The sequence below is a fragment of the Bradysia coprophila genome (genome assembly GCF_014529535.1).
Source record: "Bradysia coprophila strain Holo2 chromosome X unlocalized genomic scaffold, BU_Bcop_v1 contig_20, whole genome shotgun sequence".
Taxonomy (NCBI): domain Eukaryota; kingdom Metazoa; phylum Arthropoda; class Insecta; order Diptera; family Sciaridae; genus Bradysia; species Bradysia coprophila.
This window is the reverse complement of record NW_023503307.1, coordinates 1,908,951-1,921,205: the sequence shown is the minus strand read 5'-3', so window position 1 is coordinate 1,921,205 and position 12,255 is coordinate 1,908,951. Positions and strand designations below refer to the sequence as shown.

The 12,255-nt window shown below is 33.7% G+C and overlaps 1 protein-coding gene across 24 annotated transcripts; it reads right to left on the bottom strand.

The window, feature by feature from the left end:
* Positions 1-1,207: 1,207 nt before the first annotated feature.
* Positions 1,208-11,606, bottom strand: LOC119068881 (cyclic AMP response element-binding protein B). Of its 24 annotated transcripts, none has more exons than XM_037172723.1 (6): positions 11,462-11,606; positions 7,712-7,939; positions 7,113-7,256; positions 6,837-6,999; positions 6,465-6,608; positions 1,208-6,203 (listed from the first exon to the last, which is right to left on the bottom strand). In XM_037172723.1, the coding sequence occupies exons 2-6, from the start codon at positions 7,895-7,897 to the stop codon at positions 6,010-6,012; spliced, it is 831 nt and encodes a 276-aa protein (XP_037028618.1). In that variant the 5' UTR covers positions 7,898-7,939; positions 11,462-11,606; the 3' UTR covers positions 1,208-6,009. The 24 variants fall into 24 exon arrangements, with proteins under 24 accessions (XP_037028618.1, XP_037028635.1, XP_037028639.1 ...); XM_037172740.1 differs by having other exon boundaries at positions 6,474-6,569; positions 7,724-7,939; positions 11,462-11,605; XM_037172744.1 differs by having other exon boundaries at positions 6,474-6,569; positions 7,113-7,238; positions 7,724-7,939; positions 11,462-11,605.
* Between the last annotated feature and the right edge of the window lie 649 nt (positions 11,607-12,255).

Genomic DNA, 12,255 nt, shown 5'->3' with positions numbered 1-12,255 from the left:
TTTAGTTCATTGGCATACTGCGAAAGTGATTCATTATAATGAGGTAACAATGTTGTGATGAAAGCAAACTCAGAGCAACACACTTTGGGAACTTTCTTTTTCGTCAAGTGTAAAGCTTGTATATCTGATTCGACTGTGAGGTGTACAGCAACACTTGTCGAAAAACAAACAACGAAGCAAGTTGCCCAAGAACACACGAGTGAGTTTGCGAGTGTCATAAAATTATTAACGAATTAATTAATAAAGAATGTGACACACCTCTAATCATCGATATAGGGTATATAGATAAGCAAACACAAAGAACGTTTATGCGGAAAGAATAGATAAATGGATGTGTAAGGTAACTTACGTTCTAAGAAAGCGCGCGAAATAAAGCCTTACAAATATTTGAAAATATGTCAAATCTTAATATTCCTTTCACTTTTAGAATGTACTTTTTAATGTCCCTCGCTCACTAAATTTTTGTTTTGGTGATCTGACGTTTCAAAAACATGTTACGATGAGCGGACTTTACCAACGTTTTTTCTTTATTGTTAAACTACGTTTGACTAAGTTCGGGGTGGATGTGATTTGGGTGTGATAGTGAAATTGAGTGGAAAGTACTATTATATTAAATTGTCTTTTTGTTAAATCGTTTAAATATGACAAGATTATGTGACAAAAAAAACGATAAACAAACGATCCGACCCTTCCTTATTACGTTGCAGCACCCAATGCATTCTTGTTTATTGCCTGTCCCTTGTGAAAGTTGATTATGAGAAGAGAATTCACTTAAAATTAACCGAAAATAATCTTCATGTAATGGATCATTTTTGCAAAGATAAAAATGGCATGTAATGATCAACTTTCGCATGGGGCAGGAAATAAATAAATACACTTGTAGATGGGAAAACGGAACTCATCTCTCTGACGAGTAATGAAACAATAAAACATGGTTCGTCATCTTCACATTTTCAAATATAAAATATATTTTACAACCTAAATATTGTACAATTATGGCCATCCATAATTAACATATTTAAAGTAAATTTTCTGTTTTATCATTTTTTTTTTGTTTTGTTTTTTTAATTGTATTCATGAGAAAGAAGGTACAATTTTCCTTTTTAAAATAGAGAAAACGTTAACCTTCCCAAGGAAACATTTATGTTCATTGGTTTGTTTTATACATTAATTTTTTCATTTTTTGTTTTTTTTTCACATTTTTTTTCATCTTTTTTTAACACAACAATTTAAGTTTTTTTTCTTAATTTTTCCATTTTTTTTCTTTTAATTTAAAATTATATTTATCCTTTTTCGTTTTGCTTCATCCGTTTTGCATTTTACCATTTATATGTTTGTATGCTCCTCAATTTTTTTGTTTGTTTTGTTTTATTTCTTGAAATATTTATCTATTACAATTATACATAGTTCTTTAAATAATATATTCTGTTTAAACCTTCTTATTTTTCTGCTTGTAATTAATTTTATTAATAAATTTTTTTCTTTTTTTCATTTTAATTCTATTTACATCATGTTGTGTATCCATCAAGAAAAATAAAAATATATTCCGTAAAATGGTTTCTGTGGTATGATGGTAGGTTCTTTTTTATGTGTAGTCTCCTTTTAGTGAAAGGTTTTTGTCTAAGACATTCAATTTAATTGGCGATAGACTGGGTATTTTCGTACAAAAAATATGATTGAAACTCGACAGTATCATCATCGCATTGTAATATATCCGTAGTTAGTCTTAGAGTTTATAATTGGAAAGAAAAGTGGAAAAAACAATCAAGTTAATGAAGATAGTTGACTATATAACTGAAAGTGATATGCAACACCCTACGCAATTTGTGGGCTTATAAACCGAATGATTTTTCTATAATTTTTATTTGTAAGTTGACTTTCCAGCATTTGCCTCTTGTTCTAATTATTTACATCGACAGTTTTGGTTTTTTTAAAGTTTAAAGTCTGAATTGATTAAAGCAAAATTTATCATTCGGTATAATGACAAAAATCCACCATTGATTCCATAATTTCGTTTGTCAAATTCTGGTGTAATGTGATGGTTCTCTTAAAATTCAATTAACATCTTTTTAAAACTGATTCACAAAATCTTAGGAAATTGATTTTTAGTAAAAAAAAGGTCATACGTTGCCCATTCTACACATTTATTATTTACATTCAGCTTCAAGTGAATCGTTTTGCTTGAGAAATTCAATTAATCAAATGGAGAAATATTAGGGAAAATCCCTGCTCAAATTTATATCTCTTCTATCTCTCTCCACGATATTATACGCATCCATGATGACAGGACGAAGCAAACAATTCCTTCTTATTTTTCGAGTTCTAATTTTATCTATATTAACACCACTGGTGAAAATATGTGACTGCGGAATGAATAACCAAAGACTGTTTACATTCTAACTATTATTTAAGTCTCTTCGATGGAAAACTCATTATTTAAAAGGATTTGACATACCAGGAAGAATTGCAGTATAGAGAAGTGTTCACTTAAAGATCTTGTAGGCTGGAAACGGAAGACAAATTTCAAAGTGTTCGGAAAAATGTTAAATATCAAACAGACCAGAACCGACTTTTGAAAAAAAAATATCTTCTCGAAATTTCATGAAAACTTTATCTAATTTCTCGAAACGAATTTTCAAGAAAATTCGAAAATGGACTCTTAAATGAACGGCTAGTGTATGTATCACCAGTACAACAGTGGACGTCAGTGAAATTTAAACACAAACATACTTCAACTGATTTTCAGCTGGTCCACTCACACAATCAAAACGTCGTATACGTTCTTATACGGGTTTACCATCAGGCGCGAGCTTGTAGCTATTCCACCCATAGAAACAAGTATAAGCAGTTTTCTTTGTATAGGTGGACCAGCTGAAAATCAGCTGAAGTAAATTGATGGCCGTAAATATGTTGGCATTTTCAACAGATTGACACGGCTAAGCGCTTATCTTTATCAGTCATGTCGCAAGCCGACTGCAAGAGTGCGACGGTTTGCGTGAATCCCTCTGCTTTCAGCCTACAGAATCATGGAATAGTGCAATTGAAAAAACAAAGATTCAGAATTCTAAATGAGAGAAGATGGTGGTCTCACCGCGCACTGCAAAAGTGCGGTTCCGCTGGTCAACATTGCATTCCTGTTCAGACGTGTCATTTTAGGGGAGAAAAATGCATAAAATCCGAAAGAAACAAAAAAAAAACCTCTTCTGCAGAAGTTCTTTCGTTTCCCAATAATAATTTCGTATTTCAAGTACAGTAAACATTTCGCAGTAGATTTCCAGATTTTCCTTTTGTATAAATTAAAAGCTCTGATTTTTTGATTATTTTTTTTTAAATATTTTCTTTTTTTAGATTAAACGTTTTTTTCCCTATTAACGGTTAGAAAAATATATATCATCGTCTCTTTATTCGGATCTCATTTTTAATGTTATTTTAATAAAGTGGTTGAGTGTAGTAGGACTATATAATATATATCTAAGTACCATCTATTTAGGCAACAAAAATCATAATCAAGCAATTTTTTCACCGAATCAATAGAACAGAATTTCGTTTCCTTTTTTTTACGACTTTCTTGCAATGTGAAATATTCACCTTCTGAACTGGATCGATTGAGACCGATTACACCGTTGTATTGATATTGATATGAGGTGGCTCTTGCTGTTATTCTTTCGTTCGTCATAAATAATGCAATTTTATACCAGTTTAATTGACTATAATAACGTAAGACACATTTTAAGCTGTACTGTTCAATGAAGTTAACACACAATCTTTGTCCGAAACTTGCGACTGTTGTTAGATTGCACATTGTGTAATAAATTTACTGGAAAAAATATTCTTATCTTGGAATGGCAATAACCACTTTTTTTTCGTGATATTGTCCGGTCAAGAAAGTTGTTGTTTTGGATAATGTTAATCTTGAGCTAATGTCTTGATTCGGATCCCACAATTGATGTTTCAGGTGGCTTAGGAACAAAAATGTGTTAAATAAAGACTGGTAATGTGTCATTTCGTTTTTTAAGGAGTGGCTGCACGATCAATAGTTGTTGTTTTAGGTTTTATTTGTCTTCAATTGAATGAAATAAACTGCTTGATAATTTGTTGCCATAAAGAAAAAAGGAAATGAAAACACTTTTTCTTCTATTTACAATTATCCTTTTCTGCAATGAACGAATATTTTTATGAAAGAATTTTTTTTTGTAATTTTTTTTCCTCATTTAAATTTTAACTTTCACACATTAACTACAATTTTTCATAGTTTTAGTTTATGTTTCTTTTTTTCCTCAATTTCTTTTTACTTTTATGGACATTTACTGTGTTTATTACATTTTTTTTTATTTATTAAAGGCACTGCAACAATATGGTTTCATTTATCAGTTTTAAATTGTTCAATCTTTTACATTCAGTTTGTGTTCGTTTATAATTTTTGGGTTGCAAATATGGCGGTGGTAGAATTTTTTTAGTTTTTTTTTATACTTTTAAAACATTATAGCAATAAAATGTTGATAAAATGTATAAATTATTTACATATTATTCACGTTTACATTACAAAATCATCTCCAAGATCAACGGACAGAGAATCTTTTCCTTTCTTGTATCAGATTTAAAAGAATGTTTTGTGGTTGACAAACTCATTAGTCAACGATGAGCAATGAATTTGTGAAATTTCCGATGGAAGCCTTCATTGCTCAACAAAAAATTTAATTAATTTACAGAACCGAGGCGAAACATTTTTCGACTTTATTGATTGCATTTTATCAATAAAGATCCGATGACCAAGACCAAGTAAACATTGGTGCTCAGAAAACTGGTCACGTTAGACTGTTTAACCGTACCGAAGGAGGACTAGTTTCGGTTGAGGTTACCACTTATTGGATTTTGAACTGAACATAATTAAGGAGAGCTACCGTATTCGGTTTCCATGGAATCTTTTCAGGTTTCCAAGGAACCATGTCAGGTTTCCCAAAAGCTGGTCAGGTATCCAAAGAACCTTGTAAGGTTTCCAGTCAAGTTACCTGATCGTGAACTCAAGTTTTTGAGGAACCGCTAAAGTTCTGGGATTTCAGGTCAGACTAAGCCTGACGTGTTCCAAGCCGTATTGAGCACGAATGTAAACTTTAAATTTTTATTCTGAAATGGTCTGAAATTTTGGAAGCACCGACAGACGTGTTTGAAACATGGAAAGTAGAGATGTGCAAGCCGTGGCTATTTGAAAGTCCGACTGGCAAAAAAATGATGTTTAATATACGAACAAGCCTGACCCATTCCGACTTTATTTATTCTGCGAAAATCTAGTCCGACTGTATTAAAATCGGGCCGGATAAAATGTCGGTCGGGCCGGAATTGTTCGGCCGGCCGATACAGCACTAATGGAAAGTACGGTTTTTGAGGCATGACGCATGTAACTGACGAATAAGTTTACATTTCGATCTAAGCCTTATGTAAAATTATAAGATTCGACCAGCACAAGAAATCTTTGCGTAAAATAACTTTGATCGCAGATGTATCAAACACTTCAAACGAAATGCCAGGCTGGAGATTGAAATTTTTCTCTTTTAAGCAAATTTACATTCGCATTCACATCTACCGGAAAAAAAATTGTTCAATTCGCCGTGAGCTTTTTATTTTGAACAAGAAAATAGAGTGAAAATAAACAAAAGCTGAGAAAATCTTATTAAATATGCAATATGAATGAACAAAGTAAAGATCGCTCCATCATTATCTTCGACTAATAAATCTTTTTCTTTTTCTTTCTTCCTCCCGTTAACTCCTCTCCGATTTATGTACATAATTTATACATAGCTACAAACTGATAATTTGTTTTTCTTTTTTCTTTTTTACTTTACATTAAATGAATCGAATTGAAAAAGTTAAATTTTAACGACACACATAACACTTCCTCTTTCCAATGTTTTGAACGAAAAATTTAATTTTTTTTAGGCCCCCACACACCTTTTTTTGATGATAAACGTGTCGATTATTTATTTTTGAAAAGATGTTTCCTTTGTAGAAAATTTAGTCGCTCTTCTGTTGACAATACAATTCTTTCAGTGCCTTCAGCTCCTCGATGAGGGCTTTATTTTGATTTTCCAGTACAGCCACACGATTTTCCAGGCACTTGATGTATTCCTTCTTTTTGCGTCTACATTCACGGGCGGCCTCTCTGTTCTTTTGCAATCGAATTTCTCTCTTTCGGGACTGATCTTCTGCTGGACGACAGAAAGATATTTTGTGTGTTAGAAATTGTTCATTGACTGCCGGCTATCGAATGATAATTGGTGTTCGGAATCGGAAACGTTTATAACCAAAAATTTGTGATTTAAATGGGAAATGGGAGAATGGACGAAGGATGAGTGAATGATCGATGTAAATAATTTGGATAAACAACTAACAATTTGCTCGGTGCGACCATCATCAATACGTTGGAAGAATGGGGAAGTTAACAAAAATAAAATAAAATCTCTACATACTCCACTCACCGGGCACAAAAAACTGCTGACCATCCTGACTCGATGTCGTATATTGTACAATAGTTCCGCTACCACTTGTCTGAATCGCATGTAGCCCATCAGAACCTTGAACATTTGTAATTTGTAAAGTTGCTGCTGGTAGTACTAAGCAAAAAACGGTAAATACAAAATATTTTCTTTACGTTACATTAGGCACTACTATGGACAACAAACACAAAGCCGTAGACCGGCTAGGCTGTCCTTGTTGAAAAAAAGAGCAAATTTCAACAACGATATCCAATTTGGGTTTTTTAACAATCGAAGAAGATAGAAACAAAAAAAAAAACGCCACAAAAGAATCCTTCAGGGACAAAATCACCGAACACTACTCACCAGCTATATCTGGGCCAGTGATGTCTTTTAAAATCCTATGATAGGATGGTCGTCGTGTAAGTAAATCTCTCCGTCGTTTAGGTGAATCGTCGTCCGAGTAACTGTCTTCACTATTAGTGTCTGTGCCTTGTAATTGATTCATCGTTGCTGGTTCTGGTTTGACCTAAAATTTCAATATGAATTTAACGATCAGTCCTGTACATTTCGATTCCGATCCAACGAAAGGCTATTTTTCTTTCGTTCGCAATTCATTGCATGCTAAAATGTTTCAACAACCTGCACTTGTATTCCGGGTGTGGTGTGTATGACGGAATTGCCTTTATTCAAATAGAGGATGCCACTTTTAGCTAGTGTTAACGGCTGCATATTTGTTGCTGTTTGTATGACTGAAGATTGATTGGCCTGTATTACAGATTGAGCCTAAAATTAGTTGCGGGAAATTGTGTTGAGTTGTGGATGAAATTTGGAAAAAGTTTAAGCTTTTGTTGGCGCTTAAATGACCAAGACACATTGATTGCACAAGAACGATTATACGACACAAATTTTTTTTTTTGATTTTTTTGTTTGTTTTAATTTGTTGGACAGAGGATAGTTACACAAATGCATGCAAAATAGTTGATGGTAGATGATTAAGTGTTAGTAATTAATGATTTACAAAATACGGTTAGTATTAACAACAGGATGGTATAACGTTGAAGGAAACTAATTCGGTTGCGCTTCATGTCAATCAAAAACAAAAAAATTCTGATGATTTCAAGGTCAATTGTCGGTTGAAGCATTTCAAATTGTTTCAATTCCAAGGGTTGTTAGACACAAAAATTTTCGATTGTAAATTAAAAATTTTGTTTGTAAGAAAAATAAAATTTTGTCCGTACATTGTAGAGTACCTGATTGTTAGTGGCTGGAATAAATTGTACAATATTTGCGGTTGTTGTTAAAATGGTTGTGCCCGATGTGGTTTGTTGTGGTGCTGAACCATCCGACACTGATGTGGCTATTGATGTCCCATCCCCTAGGGGATCTAAACTCGAATTTCCGTTTTCTTCTACCATACTATCCATAGCAGCGCCACGGTTAGCGAATAATTTGTTTCAGTTTATTGTCTGAAAAGGGAATCAAAATTTAAACGTTAAATTTGGGCGATAACGAATCGTCTCGGTTCAGTTGATACGTAATGGTCGAATGTAAAGTGGCAGGTCGAAGAATGTTCAGTTAAAGTCAAGAAAAATTTGTGACTAGGTCAGCTTCAGCTGGTCCACACACACACAATGGACTTGCTTTTATGGCTCCATCAATACCACGAGCATGTGTGTGTGATTATTAAATCTTAATAAGGACGTATAACGAGTGTGTTTATGAGAGTAGACGAGCCAGGAAAACAGCTGAAGCAAATTTAGACACAAATTTGGTTGAAAGTAACTGTCTAGATGATTCTGATTATGGATACGTTCAAATAGGATACGTCGAAATTGAAGCAATCCTAATCCATTTTCCCTAACCAGTTCAACAAATCTACGGATTTTAACAAGATTTACCACAAAAATGTCAACAAGATCCGGTGTTGATGCGATACCATTAAACGATGTCACACCAACGTATACCATTCATAATAATTGACAATGAATTTTATGAAATTATTAACGATTTTTGGCACGAATAACCACTATATACGATTAATTGGTGTCAATGTCCTTTATCTAAAATAATTTCATAAATCCAAATGCGCCCGGTCATTAAATTTACGAACGAATAAATTGGCGTTGGTTTGATCTGTCGCGGTTACTAAACGTTAAACGTTGAAAAGATTAAGAGGATGTTTCCTACAGGGAAAAATTGTCATCCCGAGAAACAATCATTGGGAAGTTAATTTTCACAAAGCAGGAGACAAAATAGTCATTTTCGCCCCTCCGCTGAAACTTCGAAAGGCTTTGTGGGGGAAAAACTCGCTACGATCTGCCCACAAACAACAACCTCGAAATGCAGTATCAACTCTGAATCTGTTATCCCGTTTGGAGTGTATATTGACTGTAATCGCGTTGAATTGCAGAATCTATTCGAATTACAATCTTCAAGACTTATTCAGACGTTCATTTTTCTCAAAATTTTGATAATTATTTCTAACTAAATGTCGCAGTAACGACAAAGGAGTCTGTTTTGGGTGGCAGATGTTTATACAAGAAGCAGACGTAAAGATCTTAGGCAACCGGAAAATTTCGTTATATTTGTTCACAGATGATTTCGTAATTACACCAATTCGAACGGATTGTGATGGATGTGGTATAATGATCTTCAGGTATTGATGGAAGCATAGAACATTTTCGAGCGACCTTATCTGATACCATCAAGGAATAGTTTCAATGAAACTCATAGAACTTGTTTTACCCCGTACTCTCATTGTTGTGTTCTGTCCATACCGAGGTTCCATTCTCAGATCATTCACAAGCACTTGTCCGAAAATCGGACGCTAAAAGATACTTTCAGATTGGTTGATTACTGGTTGTCAGTAAGTCAGTTTTCAGGTAATAACCACTTACACCTCATATTGAACGCCAATTGTCTGCGTTATTAAAAAGAATTGTTCGTTGTTAGCGGGGAATTCAAAGAAATTCGAGAAACTGAGCAGACTTATGCGGCCTGTATATTGTAATACTATGGGATCACATCATACTACAGGATCACATGCATACGCATGTTCGTGCACAATTAAATCTCGGACATGAATTCAGAGAACATTATTACCAATTAGCGCTAATCGGAAGGATGCGACCGCAAATCAATGGTAAACGAACTCTTTTTATTAATGTGAAACATTCAATTGCCGTAGTGACTCATAAGATTTGAGAGATTTATGACATGTTCAGCACTATGACACACAAAATTCGATTTTTTGTTTTTGTTTAGTCCTTTTGTTATTTGAGATAGGTAAGTTTCTTTTAATATGCGTTGTGTCGTCTCAATGACACTGTCAATTATGTCAGCTCCTTATAAAGAGTCGGCTAAGTTGAGATTTTTATTTGTAGGAATGTCTGTAGCATAGTAACGCGAATGTGGTAACGTTGAAAATATGCGAAAGGAATGCGAGTAAACAACCCTCCAAACGAACGCCTTGTTCGAGACGATTATGGAGTGGATGAAATGTTCATATCCATGTAAACACACACAGTGCCAATTTGACTAAATGAACATAAAGTGACACGGCAATTTGTGATTTGTTGTTTTCAAATGATTTTTTTTCTGAATCCAAATTTGACAGAAGGTTTTAACAACAATCCGGAGTTTTTGTGTATACATCGAATCAAAACAGTCATATTTAAGGTGATCGAATAGGTTCCACACTGTCAAAATTTTAGTTATTGAAAGAGTGAATCCGTAGCGTAATACGACAGGTCACAATAAATTAGAGCATTTTTGATTTTTTACCAGCCCCAGGACGAATCGTTTAAATTTTCAACAAATCATAATTTTGACAACATCGATTTATGTTAGAAAATATTTCTGTTGACGCTAAACTGCCACAGGGGTGTATAACTTAGAACAATTATTATTATTGTCGCTGCTTAGAACATTTTTGATTTTTGTACCAGCCCTGTTGAATGTCGTTCAAAAACATCGAATCGTTTTTTAATTTTCTGAATGTAGTTTTCGGCAACAACGACTTTCTGTTATAGTAACTTTTAATTGTCTTCGGCAATTGCCTAAAATCGATGGTATTTTACGACAATTTTTATAGTAAAGTGGTACACCCGTGGCAATTGCCCAAAATCGCTTGTTCATTTACGACATTAGAACATTTCTGAAGTGTATACGATTTGGAAAGCCATATATAAACCATAAACCATTCGAAGTTATGAATTATTCGAATGGAATTGAGTGGTTGAATTTGAACAACAATTTTTTGTTTTTGTATTTTAACACTGGCGAATGTTACGAATGGAAATTTAAAAACGACGTTTGACGTCATACTTTTAATAATAAATAAATAAAATAAATACAAAAAATTTTAGCCAATCACATTAATTCGATACAGCTTTTCTCTAGCCCAACCGCACGGAACACGATCCACAAAAACAGACATATCAAATCAAACAATCCACGGTTAAAATAATCACACACATTATTTTTGACATATTGAACTGTTTTCCCCCTAAAATCTTATTATTTTCAGGGTATCAACCACGAATCGAAAATAATGCAAACGAAATGCAGACTTTCCGCGATGCTATATTAGCGATAACACAATTTTATCCACTTTACTAGCATACGTAACACAGAAAAAAAAATATAAAAAAAATTTACTTTTTCTACTTCGTCGTGGTTAAATTTACATTCTTCGTGTAATCCATTTGATTGAGTGGCAAACTATACTGACAAAACACTGGTCATAAAAATACACACACAAAGTGGCAAAAACAAAAATTCACAATTTTTTCTCGACTTTTATTTTTCAAAACACTTTGCTTGTACACATAATCCTCAGATCCATTTGATTGTTGCCTAGAATTGGTACACCAATTTCTGTGGATCAGCTCGTACACCCAGGTTCCAGAAAAATTTGTAAAACTTTTCGTTCCAAATAATTTATGGAGGATTGAAGGAAATTTTTTTTTTTTTTTGGTTTTACTTACCACTTACGTATATATCGTCACAAATACGTTTCGTAAAAGCCACGTCAAATTATGCGATATGAAGTTTAAGTTCGTACACATTGATAAAATTTTATTGAAATTGTGTGTGTTAGTTGCTTTCGTACAGCTATTTAAATGTGCAGCGTCACAGTGTTCACTCAGTATGGTACGTTAAATATGTTGCTCTGTTTTTCATTGTAGATGTGTGTGGCTCATCCAAGTCGACTTCATATGGAATGTCAAACCAATTATGGATTGGTAAACCATATTATGGCTTCCAAGTGACATATGACATACACTTTCAATCCGAGGTAGTCGGTTGGCTTCCCTTATCGTCACAACGAAATTAATTTGATCGATAAAGAAAAACATCCGATAACAATAAGTGCGTGCATACCTTCACAAAATAGCAAGTTGCAGGTCTATATTCAATCGGATTGCATGGTGTATCGTTTTAGCTGCTTGCATGAGTGTATATGAAAGGTTTATACAGTACACTACGTAGTCATGGTATGGTTACATACACACGGATGTGGGACTAAATCGGCTATACATGCACTTTTTCGTTTTCTAGTGCGACGAAACCGTTGGATAGAATGAGTGCAACATAGACCAAATGGTAAAAAGACGAATCGAAAAATTTTCAAAATGACGTAATCTACGTAAACACATCTTTTCTGATAACCTTTCGTGTGTAGACTCCATCCGAGTATGAACCAATACCATTACGTCATATATGAATGCTCTAATAACATTGTACTATAATACATGCACCTATCAATTTCTTGGATGTT